This window comes from Brugia malayi (genome assembly GCF_000002995.4).
Source record: "Brugia malayi strain FR3 genome assembly, contig: Bm_v4_ChrX_scaffold_001, whole genome shotgun sequence".
Taxonomy (NCBI): domain Eukaryota; kingdom Metazoa; phylum Nematoda; class Chromadorea; order Rhabditida; family Onchocercidae; genus Brugia; species Brugia malayi.
This window is the reverse complement of record NW_025062479.1, coordinates 9,871,011-9,890,865: the sequence shown is the minus strand read 5'-3', so window position 1 is coordinate 9,890,865 and position 19,855 is coordinate 9,871,011. Positions and strand designations below refer to the sequence as shown.

At 28.8% G+C, this 19,855-nt stretch overlaps 3 protein-coding genes across 6 annotated transcripts; 1 reads left to right on the top strand and 2 right to left on the bottom strand.

Moving 5' to 3' along the window:
- Window positions 1-2,280: 2,280 nt before the first annotated feature.
- Bma-fem-1 (Sex-determining protein fem-1, putative) lies at window positions 2,281-6,647 on the top strand (the record flags this gene model as incomplete). Its single annotated transcript, XM_001897723.1, has 12 exons — window positions 2,281-2,469; window positions 2,644-2,704; window positions 2,976-3,128; window positions 3,214-3,363; window positions 3,473-3,669; window positions 3,957-4,148; window positions 4,213-4,353; window positions 4,648-4,829; window positions 5,119-5,230; window positions 5,572-5,824; window positions 5,993-6,160; window positions 6,532-6,647. The coding sequence occupies 12 exons, from the start codon at window positions 2,281-2,283 to the stop codon at window positions 6,645-6,647; spliced, it is 1,914 nt and encodes a 637-aa protein (XP_001897758.1).
- Window positions 6,648-9,682: 3,035 nt separating this feature from the next.
- On the bottom strand, window positions 9,683-15,413 carry Bma-cmk-1 (Cam kinase protein 1, putative; the record flags this gene model as incomplete). Of its 3 annotated transcripts, XM_001897724.2 has the most annotated exons (7): window positions 9,683-9,863; window positions 10,170-10,429; window positions 11,461-11,602; window positions 12,116-12,204; window positions 12,719-12,833; window positions 13,451-13,569; window positions 15,312-15,413. In XM_001897724.2, the coding sequence occupies 7 exons, from the start codon at window positions 15,411-15,413 to the stop codon at window positions 9,683-9,685; spliced, it is 1,008 nt and encodes a 335-aa protein (XP_001897759.1). The 3 variants fall into 3 exon arrangements, with proteins under 3 accessions (XP_001897759.1, XP_042930227.1, XP_042930228.1); XM_043074293.1 differs by lacking the exons at window positions 13,451-13,569; window positions 15,312-15,413 and having other exon boundaries at window positions 12,719-12,766; XM_043074294.1 differs by lacking the exons at window positions 11,461-11,602; window positions 12,116-12,204; window positions 12,719-12,833; window positions 13,451-13,569; window positions 15,312-15,413 and having other exon boundaries at window positions 10,170-10,225.
- Window positions 15,414-16,938: 1,525 nt separating this feature from the next.
- Bma-col-109 (Collagen protein 109, putative) lies at window positions 16,939-19,200 on the bottom strand (the record flags this gene model as incomplete). 2 transcript variants are annotated; one of them, XM_001897725.2, is made up of 6 exons in its annotated part: window positions 16,939-17,165; window positions 17,275-17,415; window positions 17,598-17,747; window positions 17,869-17,955; window positions 18,085-18,187; window positions 19,042-19,200. In XM_001897725.2, the coding sequence occupies 6 exons, from the start codon at window positions 19,198-19,200 to the stop codon at window positions 16,939-16,941; spliced, it is 867 nt and encodes a 288-aa protein (XP_001897760.1). The 2 variants fall into 2 exon arrangements, with proteins under 2 accessions (XP_001897760.1, XP_042930226.1); XM_043074292.1 differs by lacking the exon at window positions 19,042-19,200 and having other exon boundaries at window positions 18,085-18,169.
- Window positions 19,201-19,855: the final 655 nt, after the last annotated feature.

Below are 19,855 nucleotides of genomic sequence, written 5' to 3'. Positions count from 1 at the left end.
TAATGAAAGATTTGAAGCTAAATTATTAATACTACTCTAAATTAATTTACGAAAAGACTAAGGTGATAACTGATAGAGACGGAGAGAGAGGGAAGAATGTGGTAACTATTCCTTAGAACATAATTTGAAATATTTAAATTAGATATGCTACAATATTTGAAGTTTAAATATGCAGATATTATAAAATAGGAAAAAAATTCGATCGCAAAATCTATCACAGTTTTTTTTTTTTTTTTTTTTTTTGAATTTAAAAATTTTAATTGGACAATTTTCGCAAAAAAGTTCGCATCAAATATGAAAACAACTGTTCCATATAAATAATATCTGTTCATTTTAAAATCAGATATGATATATGCATTCCCTGAAAAATATTCCAAGAATTGACTTTTTATTATAAACGCAATAAAGGATATTAGAGCAATAATCATTCAAATTTCATCTATAGCTTACAATCCTTTACGCTTATGCAATTCAATTAGCATGGAGAACAGTGGTTGGTCAGTTAATTGGATGAGACAAAGAATTATAATGGTCAGTAAACGATATTTTAATTGAAATGATTTTCATCAATTTTACATTCATATAATTTCTATTGATTATTATCTATTTAAAAAATGCGTACTAATTAGAAACATTAAATGATGGTTGGTGTAAAAAATACATTAGCAAAGATTTATATATATATATATATATATATAAATCTTATATATATATATATATAAAGAAAAAAGGATAGCTCGAATTTTAAATATCCTTCGTCAATTGTAATAAAAATTGTTGGAAAAAATTGGGATAAAAAATTTTTTCCATTGAAAATTTTAATTTTCTTATTTTTTAAAAAATTGATTATTTTGACATAGATAAACTGTATCATTGTCTAAATTTAAAATCCTGAATCTAAAAAAATCAAATTTGAAAATTTCCAATTTTTTTTATTGATGTTTAATAAGCATGTAGTGTGAACAGATAATACTTAAATTAACAAATAGTATTACAACAACAATTTAGAGTCAACGATTAATAGAATGAAACAGAATTGAAACGATCAATTATTGTTGAATCAACAACCTTATCATCAGCAATCATTGTAATATTCTGAATTGCTTATAGCTTTTTTTTCGTGTTTTATGTTGGACTGATAATGGTTATCAAAATGAGCAATTCCAAATATAGCATATGTGATAGTTGTGATAATATGATGATGACTGGATAAAAATACATCAGAATGACTTGAATGTACATAGCAATAATCCCTCGAACAAATTATGAATGTCTAGTTGATCAAAATGTAAGTGATAATTGCGATTACCAATAATGATAAACATTCTAAAAAATTGTTATTCTAAAATTAATTGTTGCAGCAGTAACGTTAAACACCAATTATAATTTTGTTATTAATAACTGTTTTGTGTTTTTTTATACTCTGTGATGAAATTAAATTTAAAAAAATTTAGAGCTCATTTATAAATCAATTAATTGCTGGAACAAAAAATAATTAAAGTTATTCATCTTTAATTCTTATTCATATTATTCTTTCCCAAAACTTTTCTTTCTTTTTTTTTATTTTGACCGAGGATTCTAATCACTTAACAAATTTCATGTGTTTTACTCTGTCATTTGAACAGTGTTTATTCCGGATCAATGATTTGTTATTATTATAGATTAACTTCATATTAATTATATATTGCTTATTACTTCTTTACTATTAAATTATTGCACATACCTTTTTTGCATTTTCCAGACAAAGAAGATATCTACAATTGTCTAGAATTAAGCATATAAAATAGAAATGATACATACCTATCGATATGAATATTTCTTGTTTTCTTTTTTGGCTTTTTTCCTGCTTTTTTCTTTTTTCGGTTTGTTTTCGTGCTACAAATGAGAAATGATATCGATAAACAATAAATAATTGTGCATTTATAAAGTAAATAACAAATGAATTCGAATTCCAAGACAATAAGCCTTATCGTTATATTATATTATCATATACATCACAAATGATTACATATTTATTTTTTCATCAAATTATCGTTTATTATGACATAGTAAGATATTTTCAGTGATGATAAAATCAATTATTCAGGAAATCTCGGAGAAAGCTGACAAGTCTTGGAGAGAATATCGAGATTGAGACGCATACCGCGTAAAAATCATGTGACACGAAGAGATTCATAGAGGTGGGATTAAGAGTTGCTTAAAGTATCAGAAAGGTGCGGTGAAAATTGACATTTTTTGTTAACTTGCTGGGCGGTCTGTTTGTTTGTTGCCGTGTACGGAATGAATCCGGATGTGTATCGAGTTGTTGTATTCAATGCTGCACGAGATGGTAATTTACGACGTTTGCGTATTTTTTTGGAAGATCGATCAGACGAATGGCTTCATCACTGTATATCATCAGAAGAATTGCAAACTCCACCACTTGTTATCGCAGCGCGAAATGGTCATCTTGATGTTGTAAAATATTTGGTAATCTTTCTTCTACTCAAATATTCTGAGCTTATTAACTAAAAAAAAAAAAAAAAAAAAAAAAAAAAGTTTCTAGTAGTTCTTGTATTGTCTTTCATAGGATCTTATATTTTTATATTCTCGCTGATAATTTGGTAATCTTATCGGTTATTAAAACTGAATCTCTCTTTGCAGCTGGAAAAGGGCGCAGATATCTCAGCTACGGGGACAGTTATATTTGATGGTGAAATTATCCGTCAGTTTTACATAACATTAATTTGATGATGGCATGTTTGAACACGTTGTTGTACTGTTCTCGTATTCGTTTCTTCTCACTACCTCTTTTTCGTTTCTGGAAATAATTTATTATTCAGAATTACTGAAAGAAAATAATAGGTTATGAGGAATTCAATCATCGTGAGTATGATGTTTGTTCATTATAATTTTATAAGTGGTCTTATCAGATAATTTATTCAGAATTTTGTCCCTTTTTAAAAAAAAAAAAAAAGAAAGTGATCTAAATTTAGCTCGAGCGCCAGTTTTGTGGGTTGCAGCAGCTGCAGGGCATATAGATGTTGTTCGATACCTTGTTGAAGAAGCTGGTGCAGATATCAATCAGACAACGCAATCGAATAGTTCTCCTTTACGAGGCGCATGCTATGATGGTCACTACGACATAGGTATTAATCACTTCTCTCTTTACTTAGTTATCATCCTTCATCCTTATTTATAACAAGTATCGTTTGACCTACAATACTTATTTAGTTCATTATCTGGTGAAAAAAGGGGCTGGTGTTGAATTGGCTAATCGACATGGGCATACACCGCTGATGATTGCTTGTTTTAAAATGCGAGCTGATATCGTATACCTATTGCTGAAACATGGTGCTGATCCGTGTCGTGCATCGTTGAGGGGTAATTTTTCCATGAATATTGATATTACTTTCTTGCTAAACATACTTTTTTTCCAAATTCATTAATGATTTTCGCTAAAATATTTAACGGCCATGAATGGTCATTTCAGGGAACACAGCAATGCATGACGCTGCGGAGGCTGGTTCTAATGAAATTATATGCATGTTATTAAAAGCTGGTGCAAAAAATGTCAAAGATGGATGTAATATGACGCCTGTGGAATGTGGTGCACTAGCTGGACATGAAGATGTTCTCCAGTCATTATCTGCTGTAGCTACGGCCCAGGAGATAAGAGACACATTAAAAGTTTGTTTAAAAGTCTTTCTGAATAATAAGTTCTAAAAACATAACATTTCCGCTTAAGAAAAATAGGCACATAACGAGGTGGAAGTTCTTACACATCCCCTTTTGCTTTTGTTCATAGTATGTTACCGATTTGGGATGTTTCATGGTTATTTAGTGCTGAAAAAATTAAACGTGTTTTGTTACCTAATGTTATTCAGGCATTATTTAGAGTTTTTCGGAAATTACATTCACAATTTTTTTTTTCTTAATTGCACACGTTGCATATTGTTTTCATAATTCTGTTTTAGTTATATGGTGCTACTTTGGTGGATAAAAAGATGGATTTAAGTAATGCTATACGTGTTTGGTTTGAAGCGGTTAATTATGGTGAACCACTGCGCGTGCGTACTGCTCTCCATGTTTATGATGATTTATTCGAAATTGACACAGCTGATGACGTACGTCGTGTAATTGGTGATCCTGATGCAATCAGAATGCAGGTATAGATTTAGAATGAAGCTAATTGCCTTCGCTTTTCATTGTTTGTTTGACCAATAACTTCAGGCATTAATCATGCGAGAAAGAATCATCGGTGGAGATCACCACGAAACACATTATTTTATACGTTACCGTGGTGCTGTATACTGTGATTTGGGTGAAACAAATCGATGCTTTCAGTTGTGGTTGCATGCACTCGATCTTCAAGTTGGTAATTTCATCGCAACTTTCAAATTGATTTTAACTGCTTGAGATAATATTCAAGGCTATGATTTCCGACAGAATTGTAGTATTCTATGGATCATTGTTCACTAATAAATTTACCAATAAATGACGATTAAGATTGTAAGGCTTCTTCTAATAGAGTTGTGATAGGTGACGTATTTTACTATTAATTGCTTGTTAGCTTTTCAAAAGGATTCTAATAATTCAATTTGGAAACTTGTAACTGGAGGAAATGTGAATTTTATAGCAGAACCAAATATAAAAACATTAATTTAGCAAAAACATCTTTGCGCATTGCATCCTTCAACTGTTTCCACAATTGGAGCATTCATTGACACATTTATATTAATGGTGAACGAAGGAATCATAATTGCTAATGTAGATGGCGTGCGTGTTACTCCACTTTCTCGTAAATACCTAATGGATGTACTAGATAAAACTGTTTTTGAGCTGGAGAGGTTATAACTTTGTGTATCATTTTATTTTAAATATTTTTTTAGGTGTAATAATTTCCAGATTTGGTAGCTGACTAAGATGTTTTGTGTTTTTAAAAATTATTAACAAATTTATAGAATTTTGGTCATCTTAGTTTAGGGTCAAGAGAGAGAGAGATGTTAGGCTGAGTTAAAATCTTAAATTGCCTCTTATGAAATTAAATACAAAATCGCATTGGAAGCTGTGCTTTGTTTCTGCCCTTAGTAATTTGTTATAATTTTTGCCTTTTCATCTTGAATTTCTTATTTTTAGATTCAATAGTAGCGGTATGAAAATTAAGACAGATGAAATTTTCGAAGAACCAGGTGACGATATTCGGTGCTCTAATTTCTTGATGCTTGCATCCCTTCAGCTGATTCTTTTGGTCGGTATTTATTTTTTGCCATCTATCATCAAGTAGTGTGAATAGTGTCAACGTCAGTTACGGCTGATGAAGAGTAGTAAAGTTTGAAGTGTTAAACGTGGTTTGAGTACAGCTTGGGTACAAAATACAGAATGGGCTTTTATGCAATAAAGCAATCAAGCAAAAAATTCAAAATTTTTGAAAAGAACTTATAGTGGAAATGTAGCTTATAGAGTAATTTCTCGATTTTTTTCTCGAAGTTTTGTCTCGCAAGGTTTACATTCAAAACATCTATTGCAAGAAATGCGTGAACATTTTTAGGAATCTCTTATTTTGTTGTAAAGGCATACAGTGTATTTCAGATTCGACGTCTCTCTCATAATGACAGCAAACTAACAGTAAATTTAGAAACGGATACTGATGAAAAAGATTTTGATATTGCTTTATCAAATATCGTTACACGTTTAATACTAGTTTCGAAATGCCTGAATTTATATCCTCTTCATGCTGCTTGCCATGATATCGACAAGCCATTAACAACACGTTTCCCATGTGCATGTGTAATTACGATGCTTATCGACAATGGAATCGATGTAAACACGAAAAATTCGTTGGGTATGTTGAGTTATCCTGTCAGAAAAAATTGCAATTTCTAGTTGTTTTAAAAGTCTGAAATATAATTAAGGCTAACCATTTATCAATTTCAAACCTGTGCTTTATTTGGACTTTTTGATTCCAAATATACCAAAGATTCCAAAATTTTTGATTCCAAATGTATTTTAGGTAACACTCCATTGCATACAGTTTTGTTGAGTAATAATCCGAGACAGAGTGTCATCAAACTATTGCTCCAAAACGGTGCAACACTCCTAGCTCGTAACAAAGAAAACGACACATGTTTGGAGTTAATCTCAGAGACGCTGCCTCGTGCATTTAGGCTTCTCAAATTGGGTTTGCTTTATTTATTTATATTTTGCAAATAGCTTAAGCGCTTTATTTATTTAATAAATGATGATATGTGCTGCTGATGTTATTTTATTTCGACATATTATCATGCCTTTAAAATAAAATTTACAAAAATCGTTTCGTTTTGCATTCATATCAATAACCAGCAGACTAGAGATTATTATCAAATAAATTATATGACTTTTTCAAATTCGACTGACCAGTTTTGACCTATGTTCTGGTAATCCTGAAATAATGTTTTTGGAAGAGTTGTTTATCTTTCAAAAATTTCCGAAGACTTCATCTTTCATCTTAACTAAATGCGAAGTTAAATTATTCTAGCTTGTACGGAACTTCAAAGCTTTGCTATTTTCCAGGTCGATACCTTACACTTATGGGTCTTGCCGCGAATGCTGTGCGACGAAACTGGCTGAAGACCGTTTACAAAAAAATTGTGCCGAAAGAACTGTTTGCATTTTTGGATTTGTATTAAATTTAATTGACGTGAGACTATTGCAGGTGTTGATTTTGTGAAAAAAAACGTATATATAGCATTTCGTGACTTCTTGTACATTGATTTCATATGTCGAAAATGTAACGTAAAAGCATTAATCCTTTTGTTATCAAATGATTTTGTGTTTTTTCTAGAGAACTGGAAAGTGCGTTAGTATTTTATGTTATAAATAAGTGTATTAATTATTAATTTGGAGAACATTTGTATGCTGATGGATATATACATCTTATATTCTATTTAGAATAGAGTTCTTTCGAGTTTCAGAATTTTCTTGTTTTAGTTATGAGCAGAATGCAGGAAGGTATATATAGCATTTTAGAAAGAAAGAATGGAGAGGCAGAAGAAATTGGCATTCTCATGATTTAAATGTTTTGCAGGTTAAACGACATTTTTCTTCAGTCATACTGAATGGAGTTTTTCGGCACTTTCATGTTGTCTTGTAATAAGTCAGTTAATTTATCCTCTGTTTTTCTGACAGTATTGTTTCACTCTAGGTCCTCTTTTATTTTCAACTGCTCAACAGTTCAAAGTCAGATCAGATTACACAAATATCATTTGTTAATCTGATCTGGCTGCTACAGTTATTAAAATAGGAATCGCCTAGTTTTAGATTTGTATTCTACTTTACTATTTGGTAAGCATTCGACGTGTGACTTTAATATGTTGTGGAAAAAAGATATGACAAATGTTTCCTTACTCAGTAAAAAAAATTTTCGCATTTTACCATTCATAATATTATGTTAACAGAGATAACTTATTTGTTGTGTTAATTATAGGTTTATTTGAATATTTTTCAAAGTTTTGTAAAAAAATTTGTAAATAAAGATAATAACCGATGTCTCAAGATGTTTTAGATGATGAAACATCTTGAGACATCAGTGATTATCTTCATAGGTTCTTTTTTTTGAGATTTCGGATATTGATTTTCTTTATCATTGGTTCATTTACTTCACAACTCTATCAGATTGTAGAAGTTAATATCTTCGAGTAATGGATGCCGGGAAAGTTCTTAGTAGAAGTTTTAGCTCGTCATATAGTGAGCATTAGCTTAGAACAAAGTGTTAGATTGAAATTTTTGCCTTTTTTTTCTTCTGAAATTTTTGCAGTTCAATTTAGTTTAAATATTTTTGAAAATTTTTGCACTTCCACTTATCCTGGTCGAATCTTTTCTATTGGTAATTTTACAGATCAATGCATTAGATTCGGAAATACGAAGAACGAAAAAAGGGATAAAAGATATTCCACATTTCAGGATGCCTGAGACATCCGTTGCATGGTGAATGCAATTTACATCTTCAAATTATACATTTTTTTGAAACACTGTCAACAGCACTTTGATTTTAATTTAATTGTAGCTGTGATTTTCTTATATTTTTAATTGACATTTTAAATAATTCGTAAAATTTCTCCATGATTTTTTTTCGTGAAATTTCTTCAAAATTAACTGGCAAAAAGCTATGATATGCAAGCATGATCGATTGACTTCTCGTCTTTGCTTTTTGAATTTTGAAGATTTATTTGATAATACTTGCTTATATCAGATCTTTGTGCGAAAGACATTAGGAATTAGTTAAAGATTATTTTTTGTTTTATGTATGTTCTTTTTCTTCTTTTTTAATTTCTAAAAGTTATCTTAAATGAAAATAAAATGAAACTTTGAAAGAGATGTGAATCATTAATAAGTAAATTAGTGGTACTCCAGAAAATCTTTCAAATTATCATTTTCAATGACAGATAAGTTTGTAGTAATATACATTCTTGCTGTTATCATAACTTCAAACGCTGGCTAATAACCTTACAATATCCTCATACAGTAATAGGATTATACGAATATTCTGCTAAATATTCGCTAAATTGTCGTACTTTCGCTCCGTCGGTTACCGCCACTGTTGCATTGCATCACCGCTTGCTGCAAGTGAATGAGTGCATGCTGAGATAACTGAGGCTCAGCTTGCGATACCCAAGAAATTGAACCCAAATGTTAGTTTTAGCTCGTCATATAGTGAGCATTAGCTTAGAACAAAGTGTTAGATTGCAGTGAGTAAAGAAGCTGTCACTCACAGATGACCTTTACTCTTAATATAGTGGGAATTGGTTGATAACATTGCGTCAGATTGGAAGACCTCTGCGATATTTCCAATCACAAGGAGATTTGAATTACAACAAAGTTCATCGAACAAATAGCTTACAACTTTTTAACAATCGAATCTAAATTTGATTGCCAGTTTGGAAGATGATAACAATAAAATTGGGAGTAATTTACAACACATTAAGCAATGCAAATATTTGTTGTTTGCAGATTATAACAAGCTTAGCTACCAGTTGGAAGATGAATTCGGAGAAATGCTTTCCCATTTTTTTTTTAAAAAAAAAGGAATTGAAACAATTTAATGTTTTATATTTAAGGAATAAATTTATGTTCAAATTAGACAGTCTTTAGTCTACAAACTTCTACCTTATGGATTTAATATAGAGATAAATCTGTCTCAGTTTTTCCGATAATGAGTGGTTGGGCTCCTGATTAGAGTAGATATTTCTAGGCAGACTGTAATTCTGTCGTGAAGCTTGCTTTCTTTTTCTGATTGCCGAATATGAGATGTTTATGAAAAGAATAGGATGTTAAATTCATAATAGGCAATTCCCAGAATGTTTTCTGCAATTTGCCTTTACAAATGGATTGAAGAATTCTACGATAGCTTAGATCTAATTCTAATTCTACAATTTGATTTTAATTTGATTTCCCAGATAGACTTCTAAAAGCCATAAAAATTATGATAGACCTAGGTGTGTATTTCTCTTCATACTTCAAATTTTACAATCAAACATGTGGAAAGTGATAATCATAATGATGGATGGAAGGCCGTTTACAGCTGCTTTTTAAAAAAAAAAATTATCAATGAAATTTATATGTAAGATCATAATGATGAGGATTATGTAAATTTAAATATTGATTTTCTCCTGTCTTTGCGATAATTCCTGGAAAAATGATCATATATGTTTGGTTAAAATGCTGCTTATTTGCTTGTTGACGTGGATGCCCCTTGTGAGATTGATGATAATCGAAGCATCTGAAGTTGACGAATTACAGTTGTCGCATTGAATGCTTTCTTCCAGTTTCGTTTCGCTAAACTTATCTTCAAATGTGATGCCACCAAGCAATGAATATCTTTTGTACCAGCTGTATCACCACTGATCCTATATTTCAATATACATATATATATATATATATATAATATAAACTTAATTTAAAAACCTAATGAAAAGGAATTTACTCTTTTTTATGTCACGTATATTCAGTGAAGAGAGGAAGAAAAATAACAGAAAATAATCGTTTAATCGGGAATAAAATATGCAACTAAAAACTTTTTAACTTTTTATAATGCAACATAAAATAAGTTAGATTATCCTTCTAGAAGCATATCCTTGTTGTAAAATGCTGAAATAAATAAATTTAAATATAATGTGGAGGCACGATGATAATTACATGATAATAAAAGTTACCACGGATGTGATAATGCTTGATGAGAGGTATATCGTTGTTCTGGGTCGCAGCACATTAAATGAGATATAAAATCTTTCGCTGACTCAGAAATTTCATCCCAATACGGTGAATCAAATTCATATTCACCTCGAATTATTTGAGCAAATAAATTTGCATCATTTTCATCATAAAATGGTGGATAACCGCATAAAAGAATATATGTTATAACACCGATAGACCAAATATCAACAGCTTTACCATACGGTTTCTGTTGCAATACCTATTATTTATTTGAATTAAAATTAATTGTTTGCTAAATTACTTCATTTTACTAATTAAAAGTAACTTTTTTTAAACAAACAATTATCAAATTTAATCTGATATATTACCCAAAAAAAAAAGCATTTTTTTAAATATTTTTTTATTAATTTTATTAATGCAAAATCATTCTTCTTTCTTTTATCTCTAATGATATGATCAATCATATCATTTACTATCACACACTTTATTTAAGAGAAAAAAGTAACACGTAAATATGAGTATAAAATTCATTCTTCCTAAGGCTCTAAAGAAATAACTTGTATTACAACTTCTGATTACTTTATCATAGTTTCTTATTTGACCAATATGAATGAAAACTGGTTTTCTGAAATTGTTGAAACAATCATTGATGACAGGCTGCTTGCGCTGCTATTTTGCGCCTGTCAATCATTCTAATTTGTGGGTGCAAGGCAAAACAGATCCTATTTTAACTGTGAAAAATTATTTGATTTTTGAAAAATTTCCGTATATTGTTATTTTATTATCAGATTATTTGCAATCTTATTTCTATGCGCTTTGCATGAATTGCAAAATGCTTCCAAATTTTCAATTATTCCGACCTGAATTATCAAAATTATCCAAGAAATATGTATAGAAAGCATAAGATCTATATATTAAGTTAACCATTAAATCATTCAATTCCACTTTCTACTTATTATCATTTTCAATGATTTTAGCAATAGATAACAATTCATATAATAATATTCGCTTAACTTATTGGAAAATTTTCGTGTTCTTTATACAGTACTTCGGATTAAAATTTATGATAATTTTTTCAATAAGTTTTAGTAAAAATTTTTTTGCACTTAAAAATTTTTTAAGTCATTTTAAACTTGAAACCAATCATCAGAATAATTCACTACAATTTTTCACTTCTTTCATCACTTAAAAAAATAACATTAATAATTTGTAAATAAATTCACATTTTGATATTGTAGGAGAAAAATTTAATTTTAAATATTTTCGATAAATGAAATAATTAAAACAAACTTCGGGTGCAACATAACCTGGTGTACCACATGCTGTAGCCATAACACCCGATTCTTCAATTTTCGAAAGACCAAAATCGGAAATCATTATCTTAGAATTCTCCGTTTGATCATAATATAATAAATTTTCCGGTTTCAAATCTCTAAAAATTAAAAATTTCACAAATAACATATCAACATGAAATGTCTCTTATGTTCTAATACCCCGCTTTCTACTATTAATGTTTTAAGTTTCACTTTGCAATTGAAACTTGATTTTTACAAACAATCCATATTACTGCAAAAATTTTTTCAAATTATTTTCCTTGCTATTTCAAAGTTTAATGTTGTTGCAAACAAAAATGACCTTTAATGTATAATTCGTTTTCTCAATCAGTGATATTTCCGAAAAAAAAGAACTGATTACAGGAACAGCTGATAATTGAATTTCATCAATAAAAAAAATATGAAATAAAAAATTTGTTATTTTCGTATTTGAATGAAACCTTTCATTCTTTTTTTTTTTTTTTTTTTAGCTAACTAAATTTTATGTTTTGCTACCTTTTCACTAATTCTATTAACTACCAATTATTTCATTTATAATCTTTTTTCTCGAAAAAAGAAAAGAAGATGAAGAAAACATTTGTACTTAATTTTTTTTTTAAAAATGATATTACCTATGAACAACTCCATTTTCATGCATGAATGCAGCTGCTTCAAGTACTTGACGCATTAATACTGAAGCATCGCGTTCCGTAAATGAACCCTGTAAAAAAAAAGATTATCAAAAACACTTTTTTCAATTCATATTTTTAAAATATTATTTTTAATTAATTAATTTTGATTTATTTCATTTGATTACAAATCCAACATATGAAACTAATTGTATGAAATATTAAGTATTTGTTTTAATTAACACACAAAGATTATTAGCAATCATTTCGTATGGTAATAAATAGCAAGTTTTTTTTTAAAAAAAATTGTGAAGCATTTGAAAAAATGATTATCATGCAGATTAGCTTATTCTAGAAATATTTTCGTAGCACTAAAAAAAAAGTATTTGTTAGATTTTGCTAAATGATTATGTTTCAAATAATAGATGCTGAGTGTTTCTTCTTTTTCCGATCTAAATAGGAAATTTTCAAAATAAAATGTTAATTTAAAAAAATATTTAATTAAATTTTTCTTTAAATATGAAGGCGCCAAAAAAAAATGCGCTGAAAGTAGAGTAGTTTTAAAATGAAATCACACAAGAATATGAACATTTATGTAAATAATACTTTTGCAACAATTCGATCAAAAAGTTCACCACCAGTGACAAGTTCCATAACAAGATAAAGATATTGTTTTTCATCAAAGGTATCATATAATTGCACTATATTTGTATGTCGTAATCTATAATCAACTAAATGTGAAAAAATTTTTGAAATTTTTAAAATTCAAAAGAAAAAATAAAAAAAACGAAAAAAAGAATTATAGTAGTTTGTTAGTTATTTACATAATTATCAAACTACTATCTTTTACTATAATTCTTCATTAAAATTAAAACATTCTTCTCCTTTCATTTCAAAACTTATTGAATGTATTAAACTGATTGAACATTTAGCATGAAGCATTTGATGCTGAAAGCAATGCCTAATTGTATTATGTCTGGTTTTTTTTAAACTTTTTTTCACTTTTTTTGTAGAAGAATGATAATGCTAATGCTAATATTTTTTTTTTTTAAATATTTTTTTGAACATAAAAACTGGTTTTGCATTTATTTAAATGAACGACTTTTTCTCTTTCTTTTTTATCCTTCAAAATAAAACGAACTGTTAGTGAAAACAAAGTGATAAAGCGATGATAATGTTAAATGACATGGAGTGCAAATGATGAAATGATAATGCTATATCAATGATAAAATAATTATTTAGACAAACAAAAAAGAGAGAGAGAAAAAAAAGACGAAGATGCATTGTTTCAATAAAATATCATTGATTAAATAATAAAAGATAGTAAGTGCAACTTACTTGCGTAAAACTTTAATTTCATTTTCTAACGATTCCTCTTTACCTTTCAATGCTTTCTTATCAATGCATTTAATTGCAACCAGAAAACCAGGCTCTGATATTTGTTCAGCCAAGAAAACCTAAATGTTTTTTTATTTTTTTCGACATTATAAATTTGGATGTGAAATAAGAGTTGTAAAATTCATTCATATTGCATTGAGAAATTATAATATAAACCATCTTATTTAATTAGGATATTTATTTAACTGAAAATTTTTTAAAGCCAATTAAATTGAATGAATTGAATTTGCTCCACTTTTATCAAATATATCTTTTCAAGCAAATTAAACCAAAATTATTTGTCAATATATGTTGAAAATTTTTACTATTTATGTTTTTTCATTTTTTTTTCTTTGAAGTGATTTCATATCTTATCGTCTTATTCTTATCGTCTTATGCAATAAGAAAAGTGGTTAAATATTACTGGTATAATTAAACATAAAATTAATTTGCAATTTTTTTCTTTTTTTTCTTGATATTTCAAATTTTGCTTTTTGCTTCATTTATATAATGCAGTATCATTATGATGAAGTTTACATTTGTTAGTTACAAGAAATGATTTGATTTAATAAATTATATAATGAAATAGGATAGAATTCGTCATTAACAGAGACGTCATCGTTCAGCAAATAAATGATATTTAGGCTAAATGAATCTTTTTTCAATTGTGTCATATGAAAGCTTCACATTTTGAAATAATTAAAAAGTATTCACTAATTATTCCATGTTTCATATTCATTATACATTTGTACACTAGCAAATCTATCTACTGAGAATTCACTTCCATAAATTGATATTTCTCACTTAATTAGGAAATAATATCGTCATTCAATATTTTCATATCAAATATAGAAAAAGAAAATAGATAAAGTATTTAAAATTTCAAAATTTAAAAAATGGTGTATTAAATGCTTGTTGAAATATTTCTTTCAAATTTTATTCATAAATTGTTCTATCCGTCATGTCATTTTAATCCATCAAAATCTATCATATATGACTAAAGCAGTTAATGTTAAACTTTTGTTATTCATGAGAATGGAAAATTTTTCAAACCTAAGCAAATTGTTGCTTCATTTAATAAGCGAAAAAAATTGGATTAATTTTTTAATTTTTCTTCAAAAAACAAAGAGGAAAAAAAATTTTTCAATACTTTGTATTATATACAAAAAGAAAAGATGAAAAATTGGGAGAAAAAAAAATATGAGATGTGACAGGTATGTATATTTTTAATTGCACTCATTTAAAATCACAAAATGTGTAATAATTTAAATTTGCAAGACATGTCTTGTATATAAGAACCAAAAAATGGCAGGTAAAGAGGAAAAAAAGAAAGAATGAAAGGAATGAAGGAAGAAAAATTGTAATAATTTCATAAATTTAAAAATTAAAAAAAAAAAGAAAAGATAATGATTAATAGTAGATAATACATTATTGATATATAACAAGAAGAACTGAACGATTGAAAATGGGAACAGATGAAGAAGATTGTGATAAATGATTCGTGGAAAGTAAAAGGTATACGTAGAATTTGTAAAAGACTTTCAATTTATTGTTTCTCTCTCTTTCTTTGTCCCCCTTTCTTTCCTCCTCTCATCTTGTCTTTATTCTTTTTTGTTTTTCTGGTTTTTTTTTTTTTTTTTTTTTTTCTTGAACCATTAAAATTAGATTTTTGCATAATCTTATTAATGCTATCGTTACTCCAGATTACACAATCAGATTTCCTTAAAATTAACTTAAGTACACATGCGAAGGTGGAAATCAGATTACCTGAAGAAGAAAAGAGAGAGCAGCAAAAAAAATGAATTATCATAGAAGAACACACCTTGGAGAAAGCACCGGTACCCAAGATATCCTTGAATTCGTAATAATCACGAATAGTGAGCTGTTCTTCCGATCCCTTTTTATCTTTCCGAAAGAGCGGCATCGATTTATTGTTTTATTGTTTAGTACTATCTAGCATGTTAAATAAATTCAAGCTAAATTTCTGTTTATTTTTTAACATTTATCACATAAATTATTAATAATACCAATAATAGCTGAAATAAATATCATTTGCTATTTTTTTAAAATTTATTGACAAAAAAAAAAAAATGAATTGTTATCAATTAAATTAAAAAAAAAAAAAGACAAAAATAATAAACAAATGGCTGATATAATTAAAACTAACAGAGAGATAGTGAAGAGCAGAAATGATCTAATGATTGAATCCAATATTGAAAGATTGAAATGAATGCGTAGCAGGTGGAAATGTCGAAGGAGAATGCTTATACATTATCTGACCATATTAAGTTGCAGTGACAACATCATGCTGCCAGCTAGTTAGTTAGCTTACACTACTCTATTTAATCTAAGCTATACTCATATTCTTGTTTATAACATTGCACTTCTTTTTTTTTCGTTTCTCTTCCCTTTTCATTTTACTGCCATTTATTGAAATATTCTAGCGTACACACACATACACACATGCACAAAGATTGAGAAAAAGTTCTGATGGAAGGAATGAATTATTTATTTATTATTGCTGCATCAACTCCACGCTAACAGCAGTAATAATTAAGCAGCTTTTGTTGTTGTTGTTGCAATAGTAGTATTTGTTATTGCCGTATTATGTTTTGTTGATATAGTGATAACACTTGAATACATAATAATAGTAATGATGATACAACATAGTTGTGATAATATTTATGATAATAGAAATAATAAAAAGAAAGGAAAAAAGCAATAACAAGGTAGCGACAACAATTAGTAAAAATAATAGTGATAGTGATAGTAGTAGTAATGATAGTAAAAAAAATTTGTGATAGCAATTTTATTGCATAATTTGGCAAAAAATTTGCTAATAAATTTGTTATCAATTGCTAAATAAATCAATTTTAATAGCTATAACTTCTTTATGAAATTTTATATATTTTTTTTTTTCATCCCTCGTTATCTTCTCAATATTTCGATACTTGTTTCGTAAATGTTGCAATATTATTAATCCATCTTTTCCTCGAATTTTAAATATTAATATGTTAAATATTAATATTATCCCTTATTGGATTAGTTGGTTATTGAGAGTGTAGGAATAGTGTTATTTGATGGTAATTATCGTAGATATAGTAGTGACCATCGGAACCGGTTCATAAACGCTACAATGATCCTTCTTTTCTCAACGATTCTGTCAAATAATTTGGACATTCTTATCGTCCACTCAATACCGGATGCAATTTCATATAATTCACAGGACGATGTAAATGATAAAGTATGATGGGTTGCAAAAATAATAAAAAAAACGAAAGAAAAATGTGGTATATATAAAATAAATGAGGACTGAGTGATGATTGATTGAATGAACACAATTTTACATTGATCAACTTGCTTTATTAAAATCACTTCTTAACTAATGAGCACCCAAAAAATGTATTTTAATCGAGTTCACAGAATACAGGGAGAAATGAAAAAAAGGATTATCTTCGTGTTCCATCTTCGAAGAATATACCTCCGTCCAATGCACAATATTTCGGACAAATACCTCGTTCACCCTGTGGACCTGGTTGACCGGGTGCACCAATTTCACCATTAGCACCAGGATTTCCAGGTGGTCCCGGTGGTCCTGGTGGTCCATTTGGTCCGGGACTTCCTGGTTGTCCATCACGGCCTGGATTTCCATCTGGCCCAGGTAAGCCTGGGGGTCCTAAAATTCTTGATTATTTTACTGCAAAAAAAATGCATTTCTGATTTTAGCTTTTCTTTGCAGCAACAGAGATAAAATATACTAAAATTTGCAAATGGTTAAAGCATGCCTGGTTCACCCGGTTGACCCGGATCGCCTGGAAGTACAGGTGTACTTGATGCTGGTCTTCCTGGTTCACCTCTTTCGCCGTCAGCTCCTGGCTGACCTGGTGCTCCTGGTGGTCCCACGGGTCCTGGTGGACCAGCATTGCCTAAACAGATCATTTTTTACTATTGAATTTGATAAAACATTGTATTCCAATTGCCCATATCATTACACAATACACATTTCGCCGTAGAAAAAAATACAGTAGCGTAAACAGATCTGTTTCAATTGAAAAAAAAAAAAGAAAAATTTTGTCTACTTCATGTTAAAAAAAAGCCAAAGCCACACCACTATTTCCTGGTCTGCCAGGTGGTCCGGCTCTTCCCGGATTTCCAGGAATACCACTAGGTCCTGGCGGTCCTGATGGTCCTGGTGGGCAGGGATTGCATGGCGGAATATCAACCTCTTCGCAAACTATCGGTGGCCGCCCAGGTGCACCTAAAAAAGTTGTTGGAAATTGCAGAAAATTTTACAGAAACGATTTAGATAAATAAGAAAAATAATGTAAAGAAATAAAGATAAAATATTAATTACATATCAAAAAAAAAAAATATTATACCAGGCCGTCCTGGTGCTCCTGGTGTGCCTGGTTTTCCATTTGCTCCTGGTGGTCCTGGCCTTCCGGGATGTCCAGGTTTGCAACAACCTAATTTTAATGAAATTAGTATATCAAAGTAATGCAATAATTTGAATTGCATGAAAATCTTGAAGCTAACAATTTCTTGGAAATAAATAGAATTGTAAAGTAGATTAACGACCAGCACAGAAAACTTACTATCACAGGCTCCAATTTGCCTTTTTGTTCTGTTGGTTGCAGCAGCTGCAAAAGTTATCGGTTGTTTCTTGGCTACTTCAGACATAATATCTCTTGCTGAGGACTACAAAATTAAAAATTATATTCAAAACGAATAAAAAAAGAGAAAAGATGCAGTTTTCACAGATCAAAATGCCAGAAAATGCTATTTTAAAATAAAAAATGACCAAAAAATTATTATTAACTGATAGATGAGAAAAATCAGAAGAAATTCACTCGAAAAAAAATATAAATACTAGAAATGAGAATTTTTTCTAAGAATGAAAAGAAAAAAGTATTATATTTAATTATTTAAAAAAAAATATTAAATATCTGAAAATAGAAAGAAAAATTTTTCTCAGTAAGTTAAATCAATGTTAAAATAGACAAATATACGCATAATTTCAACATTTCTTTTAAAGATAGCAATTATTTTGATCATTTTGCTGTGGATAAATATGAAATAATGGAAATTGAAAACTGATATTTTAAATTTGGTCGTTTCTTTTTATCATCCGTTAAAAAAAAGCGAAAGAAAATTTATGGTATTTGAAAAAATGAAATTTGTAATGTAGTGGAATAAAAAAAAAGAAAGAAGCAGATATCAATGCAAAGAAAAAAAGAATGTGAAGAATTTTAATCGATATGTCAGATTTGATGAACTATTTGTTATTTGTTAAAAAAATTATAATAAAGAAATCGTTTTGCCTAATTCAATATGGTCAATTAATATTTGAATTATAAATTTAAAAAAAAATTTTAATCCACAAATAGAACATCTCCAATGAAATTACATATGAATAAATGCAATAAATGTTATCACCTATTAAAAAAAAATCATTTATAAAATTATCATAATTTAATTAAGTAATAATAAAATGAACAAATAATAGCATAAATATTATAAAATGATTAAAACTAATGATAGATCAATCATACTTTGCAAAATTGAAGATCTTTCCGTGTCTGTTGTTGTATATGATCAACAAAACTATAGACGATTGGCATAGTGATACACACTGATAAAACTGATATCAGAGAGAATGTTACAGCTGCATAGGCAACTGCCTTGTATGCGCGTTCTCTTTGCTCCTCCATTTTTCATCCATCCGCAATGACAACCTGAGTGTCCTTTTATACCGTCCAGGAACACTGGTTCTCGGTCGCCGTCGTGGAACGCATATACACGCAAAAAATTGTTGTGCACCTCTCTCGTCATCCTTTGGTCCTCCTCCATCCCTCCTCCTTTTGTTTATTTTCATCAACCGTATCCCTTGTTGATACCTCATTTCAAATCTCTCTCTCTCTCTCTCACTCATAATCTGATTTAATATCACTTAATCTTATCTAATCTAATTTAATCTTAAAAAAAAAGTCTGAAATATCATTACTCTTTAAATTCCTTTTTTTTTCCAATAACACATATTCATTTATAATCCTTTCGCTACTTACTTATTAATAATTATTTATTACTTCATTATTTTCATTTTAATATATTTACAAGAGATTATTGTTGCTGAAAATATATATATACATATACAACATACATACATACATACATACACATATATATATACATACACATATGAACTTTGAATGTCATTTGTATTGCAGATATGAGGGTTTCATTTCTGATATTTCATCTTAATTGAATTTTCTAGATAATAGTTTAAGTTACTTTATTGTCTTCTCAATTAAAGTACATATATATATATATATATATATATATATATATATATATATATATTGAAGC